General features: G+C 54.7%; 1 protein-coding gene across 11 annotated transcripts in view; it reads right to left on the bottom strand.

Annotated features, from left to right (window-relative positions):
- Window positions 1-509: 509 nt before the first annotated feature.
- PTPRU (protein tyrosine phosphatase receptor type U) overlaps window positions 510-24,063 on the bottom strand; it is a 91,242-nt gene continuing 67,688 nt past the window's right edge. For 2 of the 11 annotated variants that reach the window (XM_050794407.1, XM_050794430.1), the window contains 16 exons: window positions 23,335-23,525; window positions 22,527-22,602; window positions 21,948-22,024; window positions 20,237-20,254; window positions 16,577-16,613; window positions 15,807-15,904; window positions 15,601-15,717; window positions 14,661-14,815; window positions 11,886-12,075; window positions 11,242-11,391; window positions 9,466-9,639; window positions 6,563-6,703; window positions 3,864-3,989; window positions 3,573-3,730; window positions 1,979-2,114; window positions 510-1,711 (listed from right to left, as the gene is read on the bottom strand). In XM_050794407.1, coding sequence (XP_050650364.1) covers window positions 1,649-1,711; window positions 1,979-2,114; window positions 3,573-3,730; window positions 3,864-3,989; window positions 6,563-6,703; window positions 9,466-9,639; window positions 11,242-11,391; window positions 11,886-12,075; window positions 14,661-14,815; window positions 15,601-15,717; window positions 15,807-15,904; window positions 16,577-16,613; window positions 20,237-20,254; window positions 21,948-22,024; window positions 22,527-22,602; window positions 23,335-23,525 — 1,907 coding nt within the window. In that variant the 3' untranslated portion in view covers window positions 510-1,648. The remainder of the gene's footprint in view (window positions 1,712-1,978; window positions 2,115-3,572; window positions 3,731-3,863; window positions 3,990-6,562; window positions 6,704-9,465; window positions 9,640-11,241; window positions 11,392-11,885; window positions 12,076-14,660; window positions 14,816-15,600; window positions 15,718-15,806; window positions 15,905-16,576; window positions 16,614-20,236; window positions 20,255-21,947; window positions 22,025-22,526; window positions 22,603-23,334; window positions 23,526-24,063) is intronic. The other 9 variants (XM_050794436.1, XM_050794474.1, XM_050794454.1 and 6 more) reach the window with 6 other exon arrangements.

Genomic DNA, 24,063 nt, shown 5'->3' with positions numbered 1-24,063 from the left:
AGCCCTTTCAATGCGCCTGGCACTGCATAAGGCACTTAATCATTATCTCATCTGATCCAAACAGGACTGTCCCCACTTTACAGACGATAAAGTAGGCCCCAGAGAGGGCACTAACTCACCCAGGGTCTCGCAGCTGCTGGGCCCATCTGCCTGACACCACAGCCTGAGCCTCCCATGCTGCCCCAGAAAGAGCTCAACCTGATCCAGGGCCCCCAGTGGGGTGAGAGGCAGCTCTGTGGCCCTCAGGGGTCTCAGGTTGATATACCCTACCTGAGGAACTGCTTCAGAGGCCTGGGTGGGGGCAACAATGGCCAGGGTCCCTTGGAACCAACTCTGAAAGTGGAAGGACCCTGAGTGATGTCCTGGTCCACACTCCCACCATTTTACAAATAGAAAAACCAGGACTGGATCAGAACCCAGGCTTCTCCAGGGCCCTCCCACTGCACTGGAGGCTGGGGGCAGGTGAGCAGGCCCTATCAGGCTGGTGAGACACACACAGGGCTGCTCTGTGGCATTCAGAGAGCACGTTTATTTACAAAGCGCTTTACAAACATCAGCTTATGCCTCCCCACAGCCCCCTGCGAGGTAGGTCAGTAGTCATATCTACAGTTTACAGATGGGGAAATTGAGGCACAGAATGGGGGTGTGGCCTGCCCCATGTTAAAGAGACCTTCCCAACCACCCATCCAAAAATAACAAAAGAAACAAAAAAGCACTGGTCCTCCTTCCTCTGAACTCCAGAGGGTATGACCAGCCCTGCTCTAGCACTGCCCCTCCCCACAATGGGCAGCCTGACCAGGAGCCACAGGGGCCTCAACCCCAGGGGCTGTTGTTCAGCCTTGCAGATTGTCACTGGCCCAAGCTGAGCAGGACAGGCCAGTGAGGTCTGAAGATTAAAGGAAGAGGGGGGCGAGGTGACTTCATTCTGCAACAGTGGGTCACGCAGGGAAGGAGCCCACCGTGGGGCACAGCAGGAATCGGCAGATCCTGGTTCAGGGAAGCTCAGAGCACATATCAGGGAAGCAGAAGTGGGGAGGGAGAGTGAGCAAAATATCCCAGGGGCTGCAGGGAGCAGTGGGGAGGAGGGCACTGCAGTTCCCCTGGGGAGGACAGTCAGTGTGCCCCACTGGCTGTTCAGAACAGAGTCCTGCCTCCCCAGGACCCTCAGAGGCTGTGCCAGATGGAATCCTAGATGCCAAGCCCCAGTACACCCTCTACCCACATGCAGAGGGAGCAGGCTGAGTGGGAATCTTGGCCTGGGATACTCTCTGCAGGGCCTCACTCAACCCTGCCAAAGGCCAGGATGGTGCCAAGGGGCTTGGCTTGAGTACCCCAGAGCCGGCCGTCCTGAGCCCTTGTCACTCTGCCAGGCAGTGCCAGGCCTCTCAGCACAGGCCTGCAGGACCCTATGGAGGTGGGGCTGGGCTGCAGACTTGCTAAGCTCCTCCTTGGCCTACGACCTGCCCATAGGACAAAGTGAAAGACCCTGCCCACAGTGGAAGGGACAGCAAGATGGCCCAGCATCCACTCCAATGCTTGCCCCACGGGGGTGTGTTTGGGCAGAGCAGGAGGCACTGATCTTCCTCGCCAGTCCAGGATGGTGGGTCTGGCCCTGAGTGTGCAGTGGGTACCCCAGGCCAGGGCCCCGCTATCTTGACTCCAGCCCCTCCAAGTATTCCAGGGCCACATCGTAGCAAAAGTGGTACTGTTCCTGGGGAGAGAAAGAGAGGGAGGAAATCATGAGCCTGACCCCGACTCCAGTATTGTGGCGGGGGTGGGAACGGGGAGCGAGAGGGCAAACATGAGCCCAGGCCCGCCCTCGGGGAGAAGGGGGAAATGGGGGTAATGTTTTAGAACCACAGGGCTAGAACCAAGGCCCAATGGTGGGGCCCAGATATGGGAGAGTGGTTGCTAAGGAACCCGGCCTGGCATGGACCAGGAAGGTAGAAGTGGCTGGGCACGGGACACAGCCCCTCACCATGGTCTCCACCATGTTGGGTTTGTAGTTCCGGAGGGTTTTGGCAGCAAAGAAAACGTCCACCAAGTTGTGGCAGCGTATCATCTCCAGGACGGTAGAGCAGGCGCAGAAGGTGCCACTGCGTCCTCCCCCATTTCTGAATGAGAGATGCAAAAGGTTTGGGGCGGGGCTCAGGAGTCAAAGGTGAAGGGTGGGGCCTTGGAACCTGAAGGTAAGGAAAGGGTCAGGGAACCACGAAGGAGGAGCAGAGAGCCTAGAGGAGCGGGGCGGAGCTAGGGAATCTAGAAGGGTGGGGCAGAGAGCCCAGAGGTGAGGGGCGGAGTTAGAGAACACAGAAAGGAGGGGCCAGAGAGCCTAGAGGAGAGGGGCGGAGCTCGGGAACCCAGAGGGAAGAGGCCAAAGAGCCCGGAAATGAGAGGCAGAGCTAGGAAACCCAGAAAGGAGGGGCCAAAGAGTCCAAAGGTGAGGGGCGGGGCAAGGAAACTAAGAAGGGCCAAAGAGCCCAAGGTGAGGGGCAGAACTAGGGAACTCAGAAGGGCGGGGCAGAGGACCCTGAGGTAAGGGGTGGGGCTAGGGAACCCAGAGAGAGGAGGAGAGGGCCCAGAGGTGACCAGCAGGACCAGGTTAAGGAGGATCAGAGGCTAGGGCATCTCAGAAGACATGTTCTCAAGGCGAAACAGACTGCAGATTCTGAGAGAAAGGAGGCCGGACACACTCCAAGAGAAACACCCAGAGACAAAGGCAGTGACAAAGAACGGCCGGGTAGCAGCAAGCGCGTACCCAGAGAGCAAGGTGGAACAGGAACGCTGAGAAGACCGGTCACCACCTGGCAACGTGGGCACACAGGCACAAACGTACCCACACCCCAAGTCAAGCCCACAGCCTCCCACAGAGCTCCACCCCCTCTGTGCCTCTCCCTCCTTCCCTGTGACTCCATGTGTGGGGTGCCTCCTGGGGGATGGCAGACTGAGGCGGCCCTCACTCCCCTTCTCAGGGGTCTTTCCCACCAGAAGAACCAAAACCCCTGGGGGCCAGGCCCAGACTGACTCAGCTTCCCACCAGCTTCCAGTAGGCGCAGCCTGCCACTCGAGAGGCTCGGTAAGTGCTGAAAGCATGAAAAAGTGGGGAGCAAGGGAGTGACTGCACCCAGACATGAGTGAATACATGAACTTATGAATGGGGTATGCGGATGGATGGATGGATGGATGGATGGATGGATGGATGGATGGATGGATGGAAAAAGTCGCATGTGTGCATGCATGAACAAAGGCTGGTATCCTGTTGGCATAAAAAGTGTGCCAAAATCTCATGGGGTAAAAAATTCTGACAAAGGACTCTCAAATTGGCAAAGTCAGACATCACACAGAGGGTACTAGGCAATTGTTCAGGGCTGAGTCTATAGCCTGGAAACTGACTGGATTCCTCCAGGGCCAGCCTTGGCTGGTTGGGCAGCATCCAGGTCACAGCCATCTGAGAGCCCAGGGGTTTCAGTGCCAGCTTTGCAGTCCAGCCAAAGCTGGCACCCTTTCAGACTGGACCTCTGCCCCTGGCTCCCCAACCCCTCCCCCCGCCCTCCTGCAGGGCAGGTACTCACAGGCAGTGCACAATGGTGCGCCCATCCCCACTCTCGGCCTGCCACTTGTCCACCTCAGCCAGCAGGTGCAGGAAGGCCTTCTTGGAGTCAGGCGTGTCCCGGTATGCAGACCAGCGCAGGAACTGGAAGTGCCGCACCAGCAGGTGCCCCTCCTGCAGCTGGAGACAGGGGCAGCCAGCCACGGGGACATGAGCACCAGAGTCCCAGGGGCCCCTGATGACCCGGAGGGTCATTAAAAGCTGCCCCAGCCGCCACCCAGGGTCTTTCCCTGGGGATCCTCAGACCACTCACCCGAGAGATGTTTTGCACCCGGAAGACTCGGGCCACTAAGTCTTCATCTGCTGTGCCCGACATAAACTCCACCTCCATGAGGCCATACTGCTGCCGACCTGGCTCTGGCCAGTACTGCAGGCAGGGCTGGGCATGAGCACGGAGAGGGGAGAGCTGAGTAGAGCCTGGCCGGGGCTCACCCCATAGCCATGCCCACTCCCAGGGCTCCACATTTGCCCTGTAGCTCCCACGCACCCTGGCCCACCCACTCACTCCAGACTCACCTTCAGCGGCCCTCCAGTCACCACCAATCACCCACAGGCTGCAAGGCCCACCTGTCCCAATACGTTCTGCACTGACACGTTCAGATCAGCCAAGACGAACCCTTCACAAACAGTGCACTGATGCCTACTGCTGTGCAGCTAGAAAGCTACACCTTAACCGGTTCACACGCTCCTACATGAGGCTGCCTGCTTCCAGGAATAGGCCTGGATCACTCCCACCCACCCCAGAACCTCCCCCAGCCTTCTCTCTCACTGCCTCTGCCCTTCAGCACCAGCTCCCAGAGGTGGGGTGTCCCTGATGCTGCAACACAGTCCAGTACTCCCACTTCTGCCCCAGGACCCCTCCATGGAGTCAGGGTCCTACATACAACCCCCTCCCAGACTCGACTGTGGAGGGACAGAGGAGGTACAGCCCTCCGACCTCATACACACACACACGTACATATACACACACACGTGCACACACACACGCGTGCACACATCCTCCAGGCTAAGTATCCTGAGCCTCAGTTTCTAGTCTTAGCTCTGCCTGAAGCCCATGAAAGGCTCTTCCTTTCTCTTGGCCCCAGTTTCTCCATCTGTAAAATGCCTCCCAACCTCTTCCAAAAAGACACCATGCTCATCAGTCCCCTCTGACCACAGCCCATGACAGGAGAACACCACCTTCCCCGTTTTGCCTCAGGTCCTGGCAACATGGTGCATTCAGAACTCTGCACAGGCTGCTCCCTCTCCACGGGTCACTCTTCCTCCACCTCCTCAGCTACTCAACTCTGCCCTTCCCACCTATCTCCGGTCAGACACTACCTCCTCCAGGAAGCTGTCGCTGATACATGGTCCCCTGGGTTTCTCTGTCCCTGTGCCAGCTCTTTGAAAGCCCTTTTCCCTCTGTGCTGTCACTATCAGTTTTTCTACCTGTTTCCTCCTGGACCAGGAGATCTGGGAGGGGCTGTGTCTCTTCTGCCTCTGTCTCCTCCCTGCCCACTGCAGGGAGCAGTTCATGGGCAAAGCTGGTTGAACAGATGAGCAAATCAGTGCCCAGTGAATGATGTCTGTGTGAGCCTCCCTCTGGGCCTCTCCCCTCTACCCGAGCAAGGATGGTTCCTGCTACACCCAGGGCTGAGGCCCATTACCCTCTAGTCCTGGGTCATTTTCACAAAGTGCCTGATGCATAAAGAGCCCAGTTAATGAAATATTCTCCAGGAGGCCATTAAGAAGCTGTTGTACTCATTTTACAGCAAATCTTCCTAGGCCCGAGCCCAGCAGAAAGCCGGAGTGGGAAGGGGTCGAGAGACCTACAGCACATGGTCAGGCAGGGCTGGAAGGCTGGGTATCTGTACTTCTTGGGAGCTCCAAAGGGAAATGGGGGAGTCAGTGGGGCTGCCCCCAGGCTGAGGTCACTGAACCAGTGTCTGGGCCAATCTCAAATGCAACTGTCACACTCATCATCTTTGTCCCTGCCTACTGCCTACACGTACCAAATGCCTACTGTGCACCAGACACAGCAGTGCCATGCATCCTATGCACACCTGACCTGGTCCTCACAGTAACCCCTTAAGAACAGGTCCTATGATGGCCCCCATTTTACAGAGAAGGAAAGTGAAACTCAAAGAGGTCCATCAACTTACCCTAGATCAAACAGTCAGAAAGTAGGAGGCTTGAGTTGTACTCTACCTCGGAGGCCCCCGTGAAGGGCGCTTTAGTGGAGTGACTAAAAGAGCAGAAGCTCTGGAATGAGGCAGCCGAGGCCGGGGAGCACAGCTCTGCCCCTCCCTAGCCATGTGGCCATGGAGAAAGCACTGTACGTCTTTGGGTCTTAATTTTCTCACTGAAGCCTTCCCTCCAAGGTCATTATAGATTCTAAAACAAGACCATGAGTGCAAAGCAGTCCCTGGCTTAGCAGGGGGCCAATAAAGAGCAACTGTGGACAGATGCAATGGCTCATGCCTGTAATCCCAGTACTTTGGGAGGCCAAGGTGGGAGGATCACTTGAGGCCAGGTGTTCAAGACCAGCCCAGGCGACATAGTGAGACTGTGGTTCTATTTAAAAAAAAAAAAAAAAAAAAAATCAGCCAGCTGTGGTGATGCAGCCTGTAGTCCCAGCTACTCCCCAGGCTGAGGTGGAAGGGTGGCTTGGGCCCAGGAGGTTGAGGCTGTACAACGCAGTGAGCTATGATCCCGCTACTGCACCCCAGCCCGGGCAAAAGAGTGAGACCTTGTCTCAAAAAAAGAAAAGAAAAAGAGCAACTAGTGGTCTCCCATCTAACACCCTTGTTTTACAGATGAGGAAACTGAGGCTCTAAGAAGGTGTATGACTCGTCACACAATAAATAGATGGCAGAACTGGGACCCAACTCTTGGCTTTGGGGACCATGCCGCTGAATACACAGAGGACCTGGGCAGCAGGTGGCCCGTCGGCCTGGCCAGTGGAGGCCTCACCCAGGCGGAGTTGGACTGGTTCAGCTGGTTGAGCATGACGATGGAGGTGCACCCGTAGTCGTAAACCAGTCGCCAGAAGTCAGGAGTGGTGCTCTGCAGCGGGTGCAGGGTCACGATGAAGGCCGCGCTCCGTGTGTAGCTCTGCAGGGAAACCAGGACCAGGGAAACCGGGACTCAGCGGGGCCCTGTTCCCGGCCCCTGGCCTGGGCTGAACCTCTGCCCCAGACTGTCTTCCCGCACTGCCCACCCTGAGTTGGGTGGTTGTGCCCCACAGGACCAGGCTGCCTCCAGTGGGCCATTTCTGATGTTGGTCGGCACACGGAGGCCCTGGGTTGACAGGGTGGGCCCAGGACCCCCAGAACTAAACAGCAAAACTTTCCAAAGGTATGGTGAGGGGAGCTTGGGCATGAGGCTGAGCTCACGGCAGAGGCTGGCCAAGCTTACTCCCTGCCTCTGCACTTCGGCATCTGCTATTTTGGCTGCCTAGGCCAAATTTCCCAAATGTCTATATGGTTCTCTCCCTCACTTCTTTCTGGTCTTTGCTTATCACCTCCTCAGAGAAGCCCCCCCCCCACCACCTCATCAAAAATAGCCCCCCGCCAACACCCCAAATCCACATTAAACACTCTGCCTGGCTGTTTTTGTAGAAATTTCCAATTGATGACATTTCATTGTATATTTATTTCCTGACTATCCCACTCCATCTCCTAAAAGCAAGGTTCAGGAGAGCAGAGCTTCCAGGGTGTGGTCTCCACCCAGAGCTCTGGAGGAGTAAATATTTTGAATAAATAAATCTCTAGGTCCCTCCCAACTCCATCAGTGAAGGGTCTGGGACCCCAGGCTCCCCAGGCAGTGACAGGCCCTGACGCTGCTCACTGCTCCCTCGTCCTGCCAGGGGAGCTGGCACCCGGCCTTCTCCCATCAGAGATCTGGCTCCCAGGCTCCCCTGGTGACCTGCCCTGCCCCACCCTGTGCCATGTCCCCCTCTCTTTCCTGAGCTCTTCTCACCCCCGGTCTTCCTCCCAACCTAGGGGCTGGCACAGGCTCCCATGACCCTGGTCTTTGTCTGGCTTCTTCTGGCCTTGACCCTGACTTGGGCCCTGACCAAATCTTGATCTGCCCTTTGTAATCCTGCAAGTTGCAGTACAGAGAAACAAGGAGCCCCCCTGGTCCCCCAGTGGTCCCTCTCCAGGACTCTCTGAAGGCTCTTGATTAACAACTCCTCAAGGCCAGGCCCAGCCAGACTCCAAAACTCAGGCCTGGGTGCCCAACGGGGCTTCTTGCAGACTTGACCACCACAAAAAGACTCCAGCTGGCCCCTCACTGACGAGTTCAGGGCCTGTCTGAGAAATGGGGCCTCCTGGCTCCTGAGCCAATAGGACCCGCATGGCTGGGGTCAGACGTCAGAGGCATCAAGGACCTCAGGATGGGACAGGGCTGTCCCAGAACTTCTCCATGTGATAACCCACCCATCAGGGCCAGGGAGCCCCAGCTCAGGACCCTCAGACAGTCTCCCTTCCAGGCCCCCAGTGTGCAGATGGGCACCCTAAGGTCAAGGAGGGGGCTGGGCATGAAGGTACAGCTTTCTAAGTTTAGTTCGAAGATCTTCCCAGCACTACATGCCACTCCTCCAGGACCCCTGACCCCTCAGCAGGCGGGATGTCCCCAGGCGAGCATGTGAGCACACATTCCATCCACCAAGCTGAGTGACAGTGACCGATGGGCCCCTCACATCTCTCTCATCAGTGGCTGGGGCTGCTCTTCCCCTCTCCTTCAGCTGATGCCCAGAAGCCCCGTGGGAGGTCACCCTCTTTAAAGAAACCCCGTTGTCCCCTGCACTATCCTGCCAAGGGGTTCCTGGCCAGGCATCAGGCCATAAAAAGTCCATCTCCCTCTTACCCGCTGTGGGAGAACCTTCCCTGTCGGCATCCCTCATTTCTGTGTGGAGAGACGCAGCGGTGACACACCTGGCCCTGACCCACCCTTCACTCACTCCTCCCATAAGCGAGGCTGCTTGGCTCCACTCCCTCTTTTTCCAGGCCAGCCTACCCTCGGAAAGCATGCAGTCAACTGCTCCTGCTCCCTGCCAGTAACGGCCAGTCCCTGACAGGGTGGGGTGGCCTGCGGTTACACAGCTATATTGGGGAGAGGCGAAGGAGCGGCCCACCCATTGGTCACACATCTCAAACTCCATCTCCAGTTTTATCTGTAACATTTGATCTCCACCCGTGTGTCTCCTGTGTCTATGTATGAACTGGTTCCAGTGTCACAGAGGAATAGGGATAATAATCCTAGACCCTTCCTGCCTCAGACAGCAGCATCTTGGAGCCATTTATCAGGGGCCTAAAATGCCAGCACCCATCTCCTGCGCTGCTTGCAACCCTCAGTAAAGGAAGCAGAGCCTCTGAGCTGGGAGCAGGGAAAGAGACTTCTAAACGGCTCCTGAGCCCTCAGAGGGCCCACGCCCACCCAGAGAAGAATGGGGCCAGAGATCACTGTCCCAGGCCTGGTCCTGGAGCAGACTCCAGCTCATTCTCCCCAGGACAAGCTCCCCTGGCTCCAGACATCAGGTCTCAAGTTCCACCCCCAAACCCTCGAGGTCTCCCCAGCCAAAGCCCCCTGAATCACTCATCCTACCCCAGGCTCTGCTGGGCCTGATCCTGGAGACAGCCCTGCCTGAACTCCACCAACAGACCCCACTCAGGCAGAGTGTGGGGGACACTGGCTTGAATACCCTGAATGGAAGATCCCTAGGGGTAGGAGGGTCACGCACGATCCTGTTCCCCAGAATGGGCAGGGGTTCCCCCAACCAGAGCCTTCAGCTCTGTTCCCTTGGCTCGTGGACCTTCCCTGATGCTGCCGGGAGGGGGAGCCCCAGAGCCCACTCCACCCTGAGCTCTCACATCAGTCAGAGCCGCATTAATGTAGTTGTTGGGGTCCCCATCAGTGGAGATGAGGAAGGGCAGGCAGCGGTCGGGTGGCAGGACGTCCATGCTGCGGTTCTTGTCGCGGTTTCGGGGCAACAGGGCGATGCTGCACTCCTCCACGTCCAGCGGCGGGGTGACCGAGTTCAGCGTCTACAGGGAGCGGGGGTGGGGACAGAGAGTTATGTCCAGAGCTTGCTGGGCCTCCTCACATCCCCATGAAGGAGGCTGGACTGAGTTACTAACTGCATTTTATGGATGGAGAAACTGAGGTCCAGAGAGAAGGGTACAGGGCAGGGACCCAGACTCCCGGTCTCTAGGCCACTGTAGGGCCTGGACAGAGTTCTAGAGCCCACAGTCTACCTCCTTGCCATCCACATAACCTCAGACAAGCTACTGCATCTCTCTACCTCAGTTTCCTCGACTGTGAAATAGGGAAGTAATATGCCTACTTCATAGGGCTGTTGGGAGGCCAAAGTGAGATCATGACAAGCACTGGGCTGGGCTCGGCACACACAGACGGGCACAGTGAGGATCTCTACTAGCTCATCAGTGCCTTCACTGAAGCAACCCCTGAAACCCCATGCCCTCCACAAAGCAGACTCCAGGCACTTGGAGAGGGGGTCACCTTCCTTGGTCACGGCCCTGTCTGAACAGAATGAAGTCCTAAGCACCGGGCACTGAATCACACCCGGATCTCTGGAGCATCTCCTCCACCCCCATGCCGTCACGCCTCACACAGCCAGACCCAGGGGCTCTGTTTCTTTCTCTTGTTCTTGGAGATCCCTCACAGGGAACGCAGCCTATCATGATCCCCAAAGCCTGACACTCTCCTCCTGGAATCCTGCACCTCCTGTGAGAAGTGCCAGGTCCCCAGCACGTGCCATCCTGCTGAGCCACTGCAGGAACCCTGGAGTGGAGAGGACTACTGAGGTCTCTGCCCACCCAATGATCACTCTCAGGCTTCTCTGGAGAACCAGGCTTTTCCCATCTCAGCCATGTGATATGGTGAGCCTGGTCCTGCCCCAAGAGCCAGGCCTTGGGTACGTGACCAGAGCCAGGGGCAATCAGCGACCTCCATCTCTCTGACCTGTGACTGGTCCAGGGTGGGAACATGAGAGTCTGATCTAGGACTTTTGGGGGGATGCTGGGAGCAAGTGCCTTTTTCCAAAGTCACTGGACAACAGAGATGACAGGAGCCCAGCACTGCTGGGGGCCAGGTGCAGGTCTGAGAATGAAGCCAAAACAGGAGAGCAGAACCAAGGCAGAGAGAAACCACATGTTGGCATCATCATCTGAGCCCCTGGATCCAGCCACAACTGAAGCTGCACAATCCTCAGGCTTTTCAGTTACAAAAGCTGGATTTTTATCACTCACAACCAAAAGAATCCCAATGAATACAAACACTCCAAGGGACATATTCACACTTTTCTTCTCTGGGTAACAAAACTGAGGCTCAGAGAGGTAAAGGGACTTGTTCAAGGATTCTCACAGCTCTTAACTAGGTAAGCCAGGATTTGAACCTGGGTTTATCTGACTTCAAAGCCTGGGCTCTTAACTGCTTTGATGCACTCCCTCTTCCACTGTCCCAAAGTCCTTCCTAGTAGCTCAGCTCTGTCCCTCCAGCTGTGGCCTCAGGCTGGTCCCTGCTTCTTGGCCTTCAATGACTCCTGCAATACTAAGGACGCCCCAACACACACACACACACACACACACACACACACACACCCCTATACACGTGCACTCGTCCCCCACCTGGAACTCTTCCCGCAGCTGGGAGGAATTACTCTGAGGATCAATGCGGATCATCTCCTTGTAGGTGGCCTTGAACTCACTGACAGGGATGGTGGTCTCCCCACACAGGCAGGCCTCCAAGATTGCATCATGAATGAAGATGTACTGCTCCTGGAACAGGAGACGAGAATGAGGCCGAGGAGGGGCCTAGAAGCTGGAGATCTGTGGTGATGGGGCTTCAGCAAGCTCAAGGTTGAGGCAGGGTGCTCTGAGGTAGAGGCCAACCATGTGTTACCACAGGCTGGACCAAGCCTACCTGAAACAACCTCCATGGACATGCCCCTTTATCTCCTATTTCATCCCTATCCCCTATAACAACCCCGTGAGGTGCTCTGAGAGGTGGGGGACAGCCCATGATCACACATCCAGTGAGGATGCAATCCCAGGTATGTCAGCTACAGGACCCGTTGTCTGACCCCACCCAACAGAACACAGGGGAGCAGTCCAGGATGACCCTATGCGGTTGGCGGCTCAAGGTCAGGGATGAGCTGAGGGAAGGGAAGAGCCTCAGGACACCCTTTGGGCATGCCCCGCCGGCTCCAGGCTCCTTCACGAGAAACTCCAGTCCTAGAAATAAGGGTGGGGACAGGGCCAGGTCCCCGCACCTCAGTCTGGATCATGTTGACGCGGCGGGAGCAGAGAGTCTTCACACAGTTGTAAATGTCCACGACGCCCTCACACTCTGCCATGTCCAGCATCACATCCAGGACGATGTAGCAGCCTGTGCGGCCGGTGCCCGCGCTGGAGAGAGAGCAGCCCCAGGCCACGTCAGAGCTTTGGGGAGGAAGCCCGGGACTAAGGAGAAGAAGAGAGGAGGGCACTGGCCATGTCTACACCATACAGAGGACAGGGACACAGAGATGATTGCCCCTCCCCAAGTAAGGAGCCAGGGCGCAGGCTGCCAGATGGAAGAGCGCTGGTGAAATGTGCTAGAGGACAGAGATGGGATGGGCCTTGGGGAAGGAGAGGAGAGAGGGTGGGGAGAATGCAAAGGTGACACTGGCTCAACCTAGCAACTTAGATTAGGAGAGGAGACCCTCGGAGCTAATTCAAGAATGTTCTTTCCTCCTGAAAACCACCAAATCTCCTACACATCCTCTAAAAGCCCACACACTCATACCCATTCACATAGCTGGAGCATCCTTGACCCTTCCAGGATGATGTCATTCTTTTGAGGTCCCAAAGCAATGTGGGCAGGTTTTTATTAAAACACTCTTCATGGCCATGCACGGTGGCTAACCCCAGCACTCTGGGAGGCTGAGGTGGATGGATCACTTGAGGTCAGGAGTTTGAGACCAGCCTGGCCAACATAGTGAAATCCTGTCTCTACCAAAAAATACAAATATTAGTCGGGTGTGGTGTTGCATGCCTATAATCCCAGCTACTCAGGAGGCTGAGGCAGAAGAATCGCTTGAACCCAGGAGGTGGAGGTTGCAGTGAGCCGAGACTACATCACTGCACTCCAGCCTGGATCACAGAACAAGATCCTGTCTCAAAAAAAATAATTAATTCAATAAAACACTCTTCCTGCTACAAAGTCATTGTTTACATGGCTATCTCCCTAATTTGACTGAGGGCACATCAAGATCCTTGTCCTCACACAAGGTTGCGCAGAGTTGAAGGGGAAGGAGAGTAGACAAAGATGACAGCAAGATTTCAGGTTTCAAAATGGTGGCATCCACGTGCTGGCAAGGACATACAGCAACTGAATATCCTGTATATCCCTGGTGGGGCTTAACTTAGCACAACCCCCTTGGAAAACTGCTCAGCAATATCTCCTAAAGCTGAACATTCACACAGATAACAGTTCTACTCCTACATGCATACCACACAGAAAGAAATACATTTCTTGGCCAAAAGACATACGATCGAATGTCCTTAGCAGCACTACTCATAATAGCTCAAGATGGGAAACAACCCAAATGCCTATCATGGCAGAATGGACAAACACACTGTCATTTATTCACTCGATGGAAGATGATCCACTGTGGACGAACCTCACAAACCTAAGACTGAGGGAAAGAAGACAAACAGCAAACAGTACCTGATGTATGATTCCATTTATGACAAGTCCAAAAACATGCGAAACTAACTGTGCTGTAGAAGTCAGAACAGTGATTTCTCTGGGACTGGGGATGGGGGAATTCAGGCCAGAAACGGGCTCAAGGGGGCTTCTGGGAACTGTTCATGCTCTGTTCCTTTCCTTACTTTAAAAAAAAATTTTTTTAGAGGCAGAGTCTCGCTCTGTTGCCCAGGCTGGAGTACAGTGGTGCAATTACAGTTTACTGTAACCTGGAACTCCCATACTCAAACCTCCCGCCTCAGCCTCACAGGTAGCTGGGACTACAGGCTTGTGCCACCGCGCCCCACTAATTTTTTTTATTTTTGTAGCAATGAGGTCTCATTATGTTGCCCAGGCTGGTCTCGAACTTTTGGCCTCAAATGATCCTCCCACCTTGGCTTCCCAAAGTGCTGAGATTATAGGCATGAGCCCCTGTGCCCAGCCAATATTCTGTTTCTTAATCTGAGTAGAGCTGGTTATTTCACAGGTGTGCCCAGTTTATGAAAATTCATATTTTTAAACATATTTCTGCACTTTGCTTTAAGTGTATTATATATCAATAAAGTTTTGTTTTGAAAAGATGGCATCTTAAAGAGGCCTAAAGAAATCAAAGAGAAGCTGGTTTAGGTGGCAGGGCAGGGACGACGACTCTACCTTGCGGCATTTGGGGAGCTGATAAGAACACAGTAGAGGAACCACAATGAGACCCAGAGGCCGTGGACAAAGCCACAAAGGTTGGGGGTTAGGCTCTCCAGGAGGAGACAGAGGGCAGACCAGGACAGCGTGCTGGGTCCCCGTTTAAGAAGCAAGAGAAAGATGTGGAGCCAGGGAGGAAGCAGAGAGAGGAGGGGCAGCTGGGGTCACGGGAGCCAGTCAGGGTCTGCAGAAGGTGTGACGGCCAGTGGGTGGGCAAGGCCCACTGGGTTTGGCGGAAAGAACTGAAGTCCTTCCCACCCCCAGGCCAGGCCTAGCACGCAGCAGGTGTACAACGAAAAGCTGCTTACTGAAAGCAGGCAGAACTCAATCGTGTGGTGTCTCACTAGCCCCTAGGCCCTTCCCTATCTCCAGTGCCTCCTCAGCAACTGGGTCAAGGGGCTTCACAGGTCTTCACAGGTCTTGGGGAGCACATGAAGGTGCCAACTTCAGAGCCACAGCTCAAAGGGGACAGGGCCTTTTGGGGTTGCTCCCTCCTGCACTTTATCTCTAAGCAGGAGAACCCAGGCCTGGTCTCCACTATGGATCCTAAACTAACCCAACCCCAAGCCCAACTTCCCAGGGAGAATGGCCCCTTTTCTCCTTGGGATTCCCAGTGCCCCACCTGCAGTGGATGACAATGGGCCCGGCATCAGGTGGGGTGGAGGCCTTCACGCGCCGGATGAAAGCCAGCAGCCCCGTGGCGTGGTAGGGGACGCCATGCTCTGGCCACGCTGTGAAGTGGAACTGGCGGACCTCGTGCCGGGCAGAGTAGCCTCTCTGGGGAGACAATGGGAATAACAGTCAGAGTCCCTGGCAGCATCTATTAGACACCTGCTGTGTGCCAGGCACTGTGGTAAGCGTCTCATTGTATAATCTCAACTAATCCCAATGATCAATTTATTGATGAAGTAGATATTAATGTCCCATCGTACAAACAAGAAAACTAAGGCTCAAAGAGGAGAAGCCACTTTCCCAAGGTTAGAGAAACCGACAACATGCAGGATTTGGACAATGGTCTGCCTGATGCCTAAACCTGGGTTATGAAATACTCACCTCTGCCACTAGGTTGCTGTGTAAACATAGATCATTTTGACTCCCAGGGTCTTAATTTAAAGGAAAAAAACTATCTTTCCTCTGAGGACTTTACAGAGCAGATCAAATGGGATCGTGGACAGGACTCGCCAGCCAGTCACTGACTATGTGGCCTCTCCTGCCTGGCATAAGCCCTCTGAGCCTCACTTTCCGTATCTGGGCTAATCCCATGGAGCTTTCCAGGACTGAAACAATATGTGTAACAGGCTCAGCACAGAGTAGGAGCCAGCACCTGGCAGATACTGTCATCCCCTTCATTGTCTCGGCTTCCTCTTACGGGCACCAACAAAGGCAGTTACCTTCCTGCCCTTCCAGAGTGCTCCCAGCAAACAGTGACCAAGTAGCTTCCTTGCTGGGATGGGCAGCAGTGTGCTCCTCACCCTCCTGCTCCCAGAGTTGGGGGAAGTGGGAGTGGGCTCTGATCCCTGCTCAGGCACCCTCTGCAGGGAACAGGCGGAGGGGAGACTCACCCGCTCCAGGGCAAAAGTGCGCACGACATACTCAGCCAGGGTCTCCGTCTTCACCAGCGTGATCTTGATGTCCCCGTAGGTGTCTGAGTCCTCTGGCCAATACCGTGAGCATTTCACCTGAAGGCCCCACAGGACGGGACTCAGTGGGCTCGTTGCTGCCCGCTTGGCCTGCCATGTGCCCCAGCTCGCCCCACAGCCCAGCTTACCCTGCCCACCTCGACCAGCTTGGTGATCATGACGATGCTGGAACAGTGCTCCTGCCACACCATGCGCCAGAAGTCATAGACCATCTCAGGCTTCGGCCCTGGGGATGCAGAGGATGCCTGTCCCTGAGACAAGGTCTCCACCCCAGGTCAGCACACCCAGCACCATCCAGCACCACGCCCTAGGCCAGGAGGCCTCCTGAGCCCCAACAGGGGCTTCATGCTGCCCACAACACCCAGCTTGCAGCTGACGCCTGCCTGTAGGGCCCTGAGGCTGCATTGCATCAGGAGAGGGCCTGGCTAAAGAGCCCACTCATCCTGAATGGGACCCTGGAGGAGGGCCAGATGGTTTGGCAATGGCATGAGTGTCCAGGAGGGACAGACAGATGGACAGTCGCGGAAAGAGATGCAAACAGAAGAACCCAGGCAGCCACCAGACCGAGAGGCCCAACCCACACCCATGAGACCTGAGCCCGGCTAGCCCTTTCGCAAACACCACTTTGGAGACAGGCAGGTGGACCAGCAACCGCAGATGGACCAAGCACATCAGGGAGACACAAACACAAAGAGGGGACAAAGGCAGTCGGCCAGATTCCAAGAGACCCAGCAGAATAGGGAGCAGATGAACAAGCAGGGAGCCAGAATGTGGCGAGGGTTGGGGGACATTCAGGAATCCAAGTGGATCAGCAGGGGAGGCAGAAAAGCAAGCTGAGGGCATTCCAGCATGCCAGGAGGCACACAGGAAGGTGCATGTGGGCAGAGGTGCCAGGTACCTTGAGTGGCTATGAAGTGGTTTGACCTGTGGTAACCCTGGAACAGGAGGAGAGGGAGCGGTTAGACCCCAGGGAGCAGCCCCTCACTCCCTCACACCCCCTCTGCCCTCCCCTCCCAGCGGCAGAACCCCTAACCCACCAGGGAACTGTGCCCTCGCGTCCCTAGGACCTCCTACCCAGGGTGACTTTGCATCCCCCCTAGTCCCCGAGGAAGTGGAGAAATGCAGCTGGGACACCAGAGTTGTGGACTTAATCCAACCTGGGCTGTGCAACCCCAGAGAGGACGTGACTCCTTTATGTGCCTAGAGGGACCCCCTGCCCATAAAGTGGAGAGAGGCATCTGCTTTCCGCCAGGCTGTCGTTGGGAGACAGAGTCCCCAGTGGCCCTGCCTGTTCCCAGGGTTCCAGAAGCTCTAAACAACCCAGATCCCAAATGTGGGGTAACCAGAGTTTGTCAGTTATCCTAGCCCCCCTCAGGATAACCAGCATGGACAGTACCCCTCCCCGCTACTCCTCAGTCACTCAGAGCATGGTGGGCCTAGATGAGGGCTTCAGGATGGAAGTATATGGGCACAGGCATTACTCACGGCCCTTAGATAAAATGTTAAAATCTTTAAGATCAATAATAATGACCCTGTTATGGTCACGTACTGTGCTAAGCACTTTACCTGTACCACCTCCCACAAGAGAGAGGCCAAGAGCTACTTCATCCTCCATCCCCAGAGCCCCCAAGCTAAGGAGAGAAACCTGCCCTCCCGCAAGCCACCCCAGGGCCACAGCCACCCATGAGGTCCTGCCATAAGGCCTCATCTTTCTAAGCGAAAGAATTCACCAGATACCAAGGGCATCAATGCGGGCAATGCGGAAAGGGGAATTAGTACTGCAGGGCTGGCACGGAGAAAACTAGCCCAGGCCCCTACCTCAAGTTTACGCTCTCAACACAGCTCCCAGCAACAACTCTGGTCTCGTGAACTTCCCAGGCCTGAGGAGCCCGGGGGCCAGACTGCCAAGGTTCAAATCCCAGCTCTACCTCTCACTAGCTGTGTGCCTTTGAGCAAAAACCCCTTCATTTCTCTATGCCTCCATTTTCATGTCTATAAAATGGAACAATTACAGCATTTACCTCTGAGGGGCTTTTGTGATGAGCAAATAAAGTAGTATGTTAAATGCCTGGCACTGGGTCTAGCACAAAGTCAGTACTTAATCAGTAACAGCCATTATTATTACTACTACTACTATTTTAAAGCTGAAGCAGTATCCTTGAAGATACAAATGCATCAAGTGGATCAAATGGAAGTCACGAATTGCTGGGGCAGAAGGTGATTGACTATGGGGTGAAGAATCCGAGTCTTGGAGCTGAATGGACCTGGGTCCCTGCCACAGCTATGCAGTAGTAGCTGTGTAACTCTGAGCGCTGAGAACGTGCTTCTCAGTCTTTCTTGAGCATATAAATCTCCCGGGGATCTTGTTAAAAGGCAGATTCAGATTCAAAGGTCTGGGGTGGGGCCCAGGATTTTGCATCACCAGTTCCCAGGGGGTGTCCATATTGCTGGCCTCAAAACATCCTCTGAGTAGCCAGGCTCTCAACCTCTCTAAGCCTTTGTTCTCCTCTGCAATATGAGGATAATAGCAAGACAAACACTCAGAGATTCTGTTGGATACCTGCTCACTGTTCCCATGAAAATGACCAAAACACAGTCAAAGTGAGTAATGATGAAAAGCCTCCCAGCGTCTCCCAGCCCACAGCACTGGAACTTCATGTCTAGCTCAATTCCCTCCTGCTGTCACTCTATGCCACTGTCTCCACTGCAGCCTCGAACTCCAGTGCTCGAGCAATCCTCCCACGTCAGCCTCCCAAGTAGCTGGGACTACAGGCACAGGCCACTACATCCAACTAATTTTTGTTTGTTGGTTTGTTTGTAGAAACAGGGTCTCACTATGTTACATAGGCTGGTCTAACTCCTGAGCTCAAGCAATCCTCCTGCCTCAGCCTCCCCAAGTACTGACATTACAGGTGCGAGCCACTGCACCCAGCCAAGAAATATATTTTTTAAAGGAAAAAGGAGACAATATGGAAAAAGCACCCACAAAATAGCAAATAATCATATCAATCATTAAATATTATGAAAACAGTATATATGTATTAAAAACTCCCAGCCTAGGCAACATAGTGAGGCCCCATCTCTCTCTCTCTCTCTCTGTCTCTCTTTTTTTTTTTTTTTTTTTGAGTCAGGAACTGGCTCTGTTGCTCAGTCTGGAGTGCAATGGCATGATCTCGGCTCACTGCAACTTCTGCCTCCCGGGCTTAAGCGATCCTCCCACTTCAGCCTTCCCAGTATCTGGGACTACAGGCATGAGCCGCCACACCCAGCTAATTTTTGTATTTTTTGTAGAGACAATCTCACTATGTTGCCCACGCTGGTCTTGAACTCCTGGACTCAAGCAATCTGCCTTCCTTGGCCTCCCAAAGTGCTGGGAAGACCCCATCTCTTTAAAAAAAAAAAAAAAAAAAATGAAAAAAATTAGCCAGGCATGGCAGCACATGCCTGTAGTCCCAGCTACTCAGTAGGCTGAGGTAGGAGGATTGCTTGTGCATACGAGTTCAAGGCTGCAGTGAGCCATTATCACACCCCTGCCCTCCAGCCTGGGTGACAGAGCAAGAATCTGTCTCAAAAAAAAAAGAAAAACGAAATCAAATCAGAGAATAGCTAGATGAATTATGGTAGTTTTTTTTTTAATTTTAAAAGGCTAAAAAATGGGCCAGGTGTGGTGGCTCATGCCTGTAATCCCAGCACTTTGGGAGGCCAAGGCAGGTGGATCACCTAAGGTCAGGAGTTTGAGACCAGCCTAACATGGTGAAACGCCATCTGTAATAAAAATACAAAAATTAGCCGGGTGTGGTGGTGCATGCCTATAATCCCAATTACTTGGAAGGCTGAGGCAGGAGAATCACTTGAACCAGGGAGGCAAAGGTTGCAGTGAGCCAAGATTGTGCCACTACACTCCAGCCTGGGCAACAAAAGTGAAACTCCATCTCAAAAAGAAAAAAAAAAAAAAATGCATAATTTTAAAACAGAATATCCAAACTGCTCCCTCCAAAAAACATTCAAATTAAGGCTAAATTGAGGGGAAAATGGTCAGGGCTGAGTTTCAGGCAAACTGATCACGAAGGTATTTGAACACTAGGGAAAGTAGTTTTAGGAGGCTGACCTGGGGCTGTCCAAGATCTTGACCCTCAAGCAGCAGAAACAGGGCCCTCCAGGGCAGCTTCCCCTGCACCCTCCAAAGGGTCCTGTAGAAGGTGCAGCTAGGGAGGACTCCTGGGGAATGGCGGGGCCAGGGAAGGAAGGTGACAGACAGTGGTGACCAGTGCAGAATGGGGCAGGGGAAGCACCCCCAACACTGCTGCCCCTGCTCAAGGCAGTGGAGGATGGGAGGGAACTGCTTACAATAGGAACACTCTCGAATCTTCAGCCCTGGGCGGCCCCTGGCCAGGCTGCTGAAATGGACGGTTGGTGCTGGGCACATAAGTAGAAAGGAAGGACAGAGACAGAGAGAGAGAGAGAGAAACAGCCAGAGACTGTGAGAGAGTCTGAGATACAGCCAGTCAGACAGACAGGAGGAAGAGGAGGAGGAGGAGAAGGGGAGAGAGATACTTACTTCTCGGTTTATCCGAATCTTAATGATTCCAGTGAGGGAACAGTACAAAGCAAAAGAGACAGATATTAGGCCAGGGGCAGATGGAGGTGGACGGAGCACAGGAGTGGCCAGAATGGGCGATGTGAGCAGGGCAGGCAGAGCGGAGACGGGCAGGCTGGGCCGGGCTGAGCCACAGAGTGGGGAGTGGTGTGTCCCTGCCAGGGCCCAAGAGAAGCCAACTGGGACCTTGACAAGACCAAGGAGAGGCCCACTGTCACCAAAGCTGCCCAAGTCTGCGAGGTCAGGCCTGGCCCTGACTCCAACCAAGGGATAGGATGAGTGGGGGAGGCAGCAAGGGATTCTGGGAAACATGGCATGGCACATCTGGCCCCAGGAGGAGGAGAAGAGGAGGGAGAGGAGAGGCCACCTCCAGAGGCCCTGACTACCTCGGCTCCCAGACCTGTGCCTTGCTCCGCGTGGCCCCTCAGGCCTTTGCTTAGGCAGCTCCCCACCCGGGATACTCTTCTCTCTCCTCTCCAGCCACCCAGAGGCAGCTCAAGCCCTGCTTCCTCCACAAAGCCCGCCACGCCAGCCCTGGCTCTGCCACTAGCCTGCTGTGTAACACTCAATCTGTGTGATCTCTCTCCTGGCCTGTGCTTGCTCATCTCATCTGAAGTTATTTTGATTTGTAGAAATGTCTGTCTCACCCATTCGAATAGATACGTTCAAGGAAAGCAGAGGTCATGACTGTCTTGTTCACATCTGTATCCCTGGTGCCCAGCACAATGCGTGGCACAAAGGAAGTGCTTAAAATTTATTTCATACGTGATTAAATGATGCTCTCCCAAACTTGGTTTGCTGTAGGGGTTAGGGGCCCTGTCCCGTCTCACCCCTCTTCCACACCTAGGGAGCAGACTTATCACCTCTCCTTGACACCCAAGCCCAAGCCTCCTGGCTGCCTACTCTGTCTCTGGCCCCTCCCTCCCATCCATCCAAGTCCTGCTGCTGCAGCAGGGGGCAGGACAGCCTCACGGCAGCAAAGGCTTTAGAGACAAAGACAGGCTGAGATTTGAGTCCTTTCTTTACCACTCACTAGCTGTGCAACCCGGGACAAGTTGCTTCGCGTCTCTGAGCCCCGGTTTCCTCACCTGTAAAGTGAGGTCATGGTGCTAAGTGCCTTGGAGGGTGGGTGGAGGGATTACAGAAAAGGAGATCTTGGGTGTAAAGTGCTTAGCACAGTGCTTGGCACCCAGTATGTGCTGGATAAACGTGTGTTGTTATTCTTAAAGGACCACTCTGATTATGGTCAAAACACTTTAACAACTCCCTGGTGCCCCTAGGAAAAAGCCCCCACTCCGGAGCCTGCCATTTTAGGTGTTCACAATCCAGCCCCTGCCTACCTCTTCAGCCTCACGGTGCACGGTGAGAATCCCATTCTCCATGCCTCCCGCCTTCCTCACCTCTTGGCCTAGCTGTCTGCCTCTTCCCTTTGCTCTGCTTCCCTAAAGCACCTCATCTCTCAGGCCAACTCCAGCCTACGGAAAGCCTTCCAGAATCTGCTGCCCACCGTCCTCCCTCCTCTGAGCACCCTGGCACTGACTGCAGAGATGGGGGCACTCCAAACTCAGCCACTTGAACCCCCATGTATCCCAACAGGTTTCTGCCCTGCCTGGATAGTAAGCCTGGAGCGGGCAGGGCCAGGTCTGCAGAAATGACAGGGCAAGGCACTCACATCTATGTAGTTGGCATTAATGTAGTCAGCATTGGGGTCTCCCAGCATCGGGTGCAGTTTCACTCGGTGCCGATCATCTGTAAACACAGAGCAGGTGGGCAGGGGCTGAACTGGGGAGCCCAGAGCTAGGCAGTCAGGGAGGGATTCCTGGAGGCTCGGGGATAGGGCACAGGCAGGGCCACCAGGGAACCTAGCGTCTCAGGGCTTACCAGAAGTCACTGGGCACCATGGGAGGCAGGACACACCAGGGGGTAGAGTCTGGGCTATGGAGTCAACGAGGCCCAAGAGTGTATGCTGCTCAGGCAATTACTAGCTCTGAGACCTTGAGCAGGAATCTTAATCTCCCAAGCCTCAGTTTCCTTATCTGTAAAATGGGGATTATAGTATTTCCCGCTTCACAGGGGAATTGACGGGAATAAATGAAACAAGCACAGGGCGTGGCATGTGGCAGGCCCTCAATAAAAGGTGGCCAATGCTACTATCATCTCTGAGGCTGCCCCAGCTCACCCTGGCTGTGCTCCCCTTCCTGATGCCCTCCCGCCCACTGCCCTGGACCCCAGGCCCTTCCCCAGGACTCACAGGCAGGCATTGGCTCCTGCCGGCTGCCCTTGACCTTGTCTTTCTTCTTTGTGGCGTCCCAGCCTTCAAAGAAGCTCTACCAGAAGGGGAAGTGGTGGTCAGTGGGAGAGAGGGACCCTCACTCATAGGGCCCCTTCCCCTCAATGGGGATGATGTAGGCAGGATGGGAGTGGGACAATAAGGGCCAGGTTCAAGCTGAACTTGGGCCTGAGATAAAGTCATTGTCACTGTGGGTCCTTTTATCATAAAGCCAGGCACCAGGGTCAAAACCAAGGCGTGTGGGGGGAAGGGAAATGAGAAAAGAGGAAAAGAGGGTCAGGGTTCAAAGACATTTTGGAATAAGGGTCAGGCTGAGAATAGGTCTAGAAAGAAGGTAAAGATGGGGGTCAGATTTAGATTAGGATAAGGGCGATGTCAGAGTTCAGACAAAGGTGAGATGAGATCCAGAGTTCAAATGGAGCTTAGGATGACACTCAGGATCAATGTCAGGCTGGGATTAGGTCAAGGTCAGTGTCGGTGGGCAGGTTCAGATTAGGGACAGAATAAGGATCCCGATCACAGTCCACATAAAGATGGAGACGAGATTCAAAGTCAGATTTCAAATCAGGGTTAGCATGAGAGTGAAAAACCGTATCAGTCTAAGATTCGGATGAGGGTCAGAGTCAAGGTCAAAAAGGTTGAGTTGGGAACTGTCAGAGCAGGGGTCCAACCAGGGCTAGGCTGAGGGTTGCCAGGGTCAGAGTCCACAGAGAGTGAGAACCAGGTGAGGCCTCCGCAGGGGTCCTGCTGGCCCGGGGCCGGCGTGCACCTCGTACTCCTGCTTGAAGCCGTAACCCTCAGCCGTCTTCATCTGGTTGATGTGCTGCAGAAGGTCCGCCACACGCACTGCAGGGTGCAGCTGCCCCGTGTGGTACGGGGAGCCCTTCCGGCCACAGGGACGCCTCGGGGAGCCCCCCAGGAGGCTGCTGGCCTCAGTGACCCCACCGCTGCGCTGGTCTCCTGCAGTCAGAGAAAGACAAAGCAGTTCTTGATACACACGTCCCAGCCTTGGGGGCCCTGGAGAGACTGGGGGGGTATGGGGGAAGGGAGGCACAGCCAATGCCAAGGATGGCTGGGTTGTTGGCTGGAGCCAAGCACCTAGTCAGGCCCACCCTGTGTGATCCTGGGCACATCCCCTCCCTCCGAATCTCAGTTCCACCTGTAGAATGAGCAGGTCAGAGCAGGTGGTCTCCGAAGGCCGTTGTGGCCCTGCCTGGCTATGATTCCATTATCCCCTCACTCCACCCCACGAGCCTTCACCGCACTCCCTGCAGAAGGCAGCGCTCCGCAGAGCCCACGACAGACAGCCCCTTGTTCCTCCCTTCTTCCAGAGAACAACCTGGAACACTGGCAACTCCCAGCAATTACCCCCATTCAAAGACAAGCAAATTGGAAATTAGCAGCTACTGCCAACCCCTCTGCAGATTAATGTGAGGCACCTGAATAGGAGCCTGTCTCCTGCGCAGGCAGTTCCACTGTCAGCCCGTGCAGGGCCGCA

Source organism: Macaca thibetana, chromosome 1 (assembly GCF_024542745.1).
Source record: "Macaca thibetana thibetana isolate TM-01 chromosome 1, ASM2454274v1, whole genome shotgun sequence".
NCBI classification, from domain to species: Eukaryota; Metazoa; Chordata; class Mammalia; order Primates; family Cercopithecidae; genus Macaca; species Macaca thibetana.
Note: the sequence above shows the minus strand (reverse complement) of the source record. Positions and strands in the feature narration are given on the sequence as shown.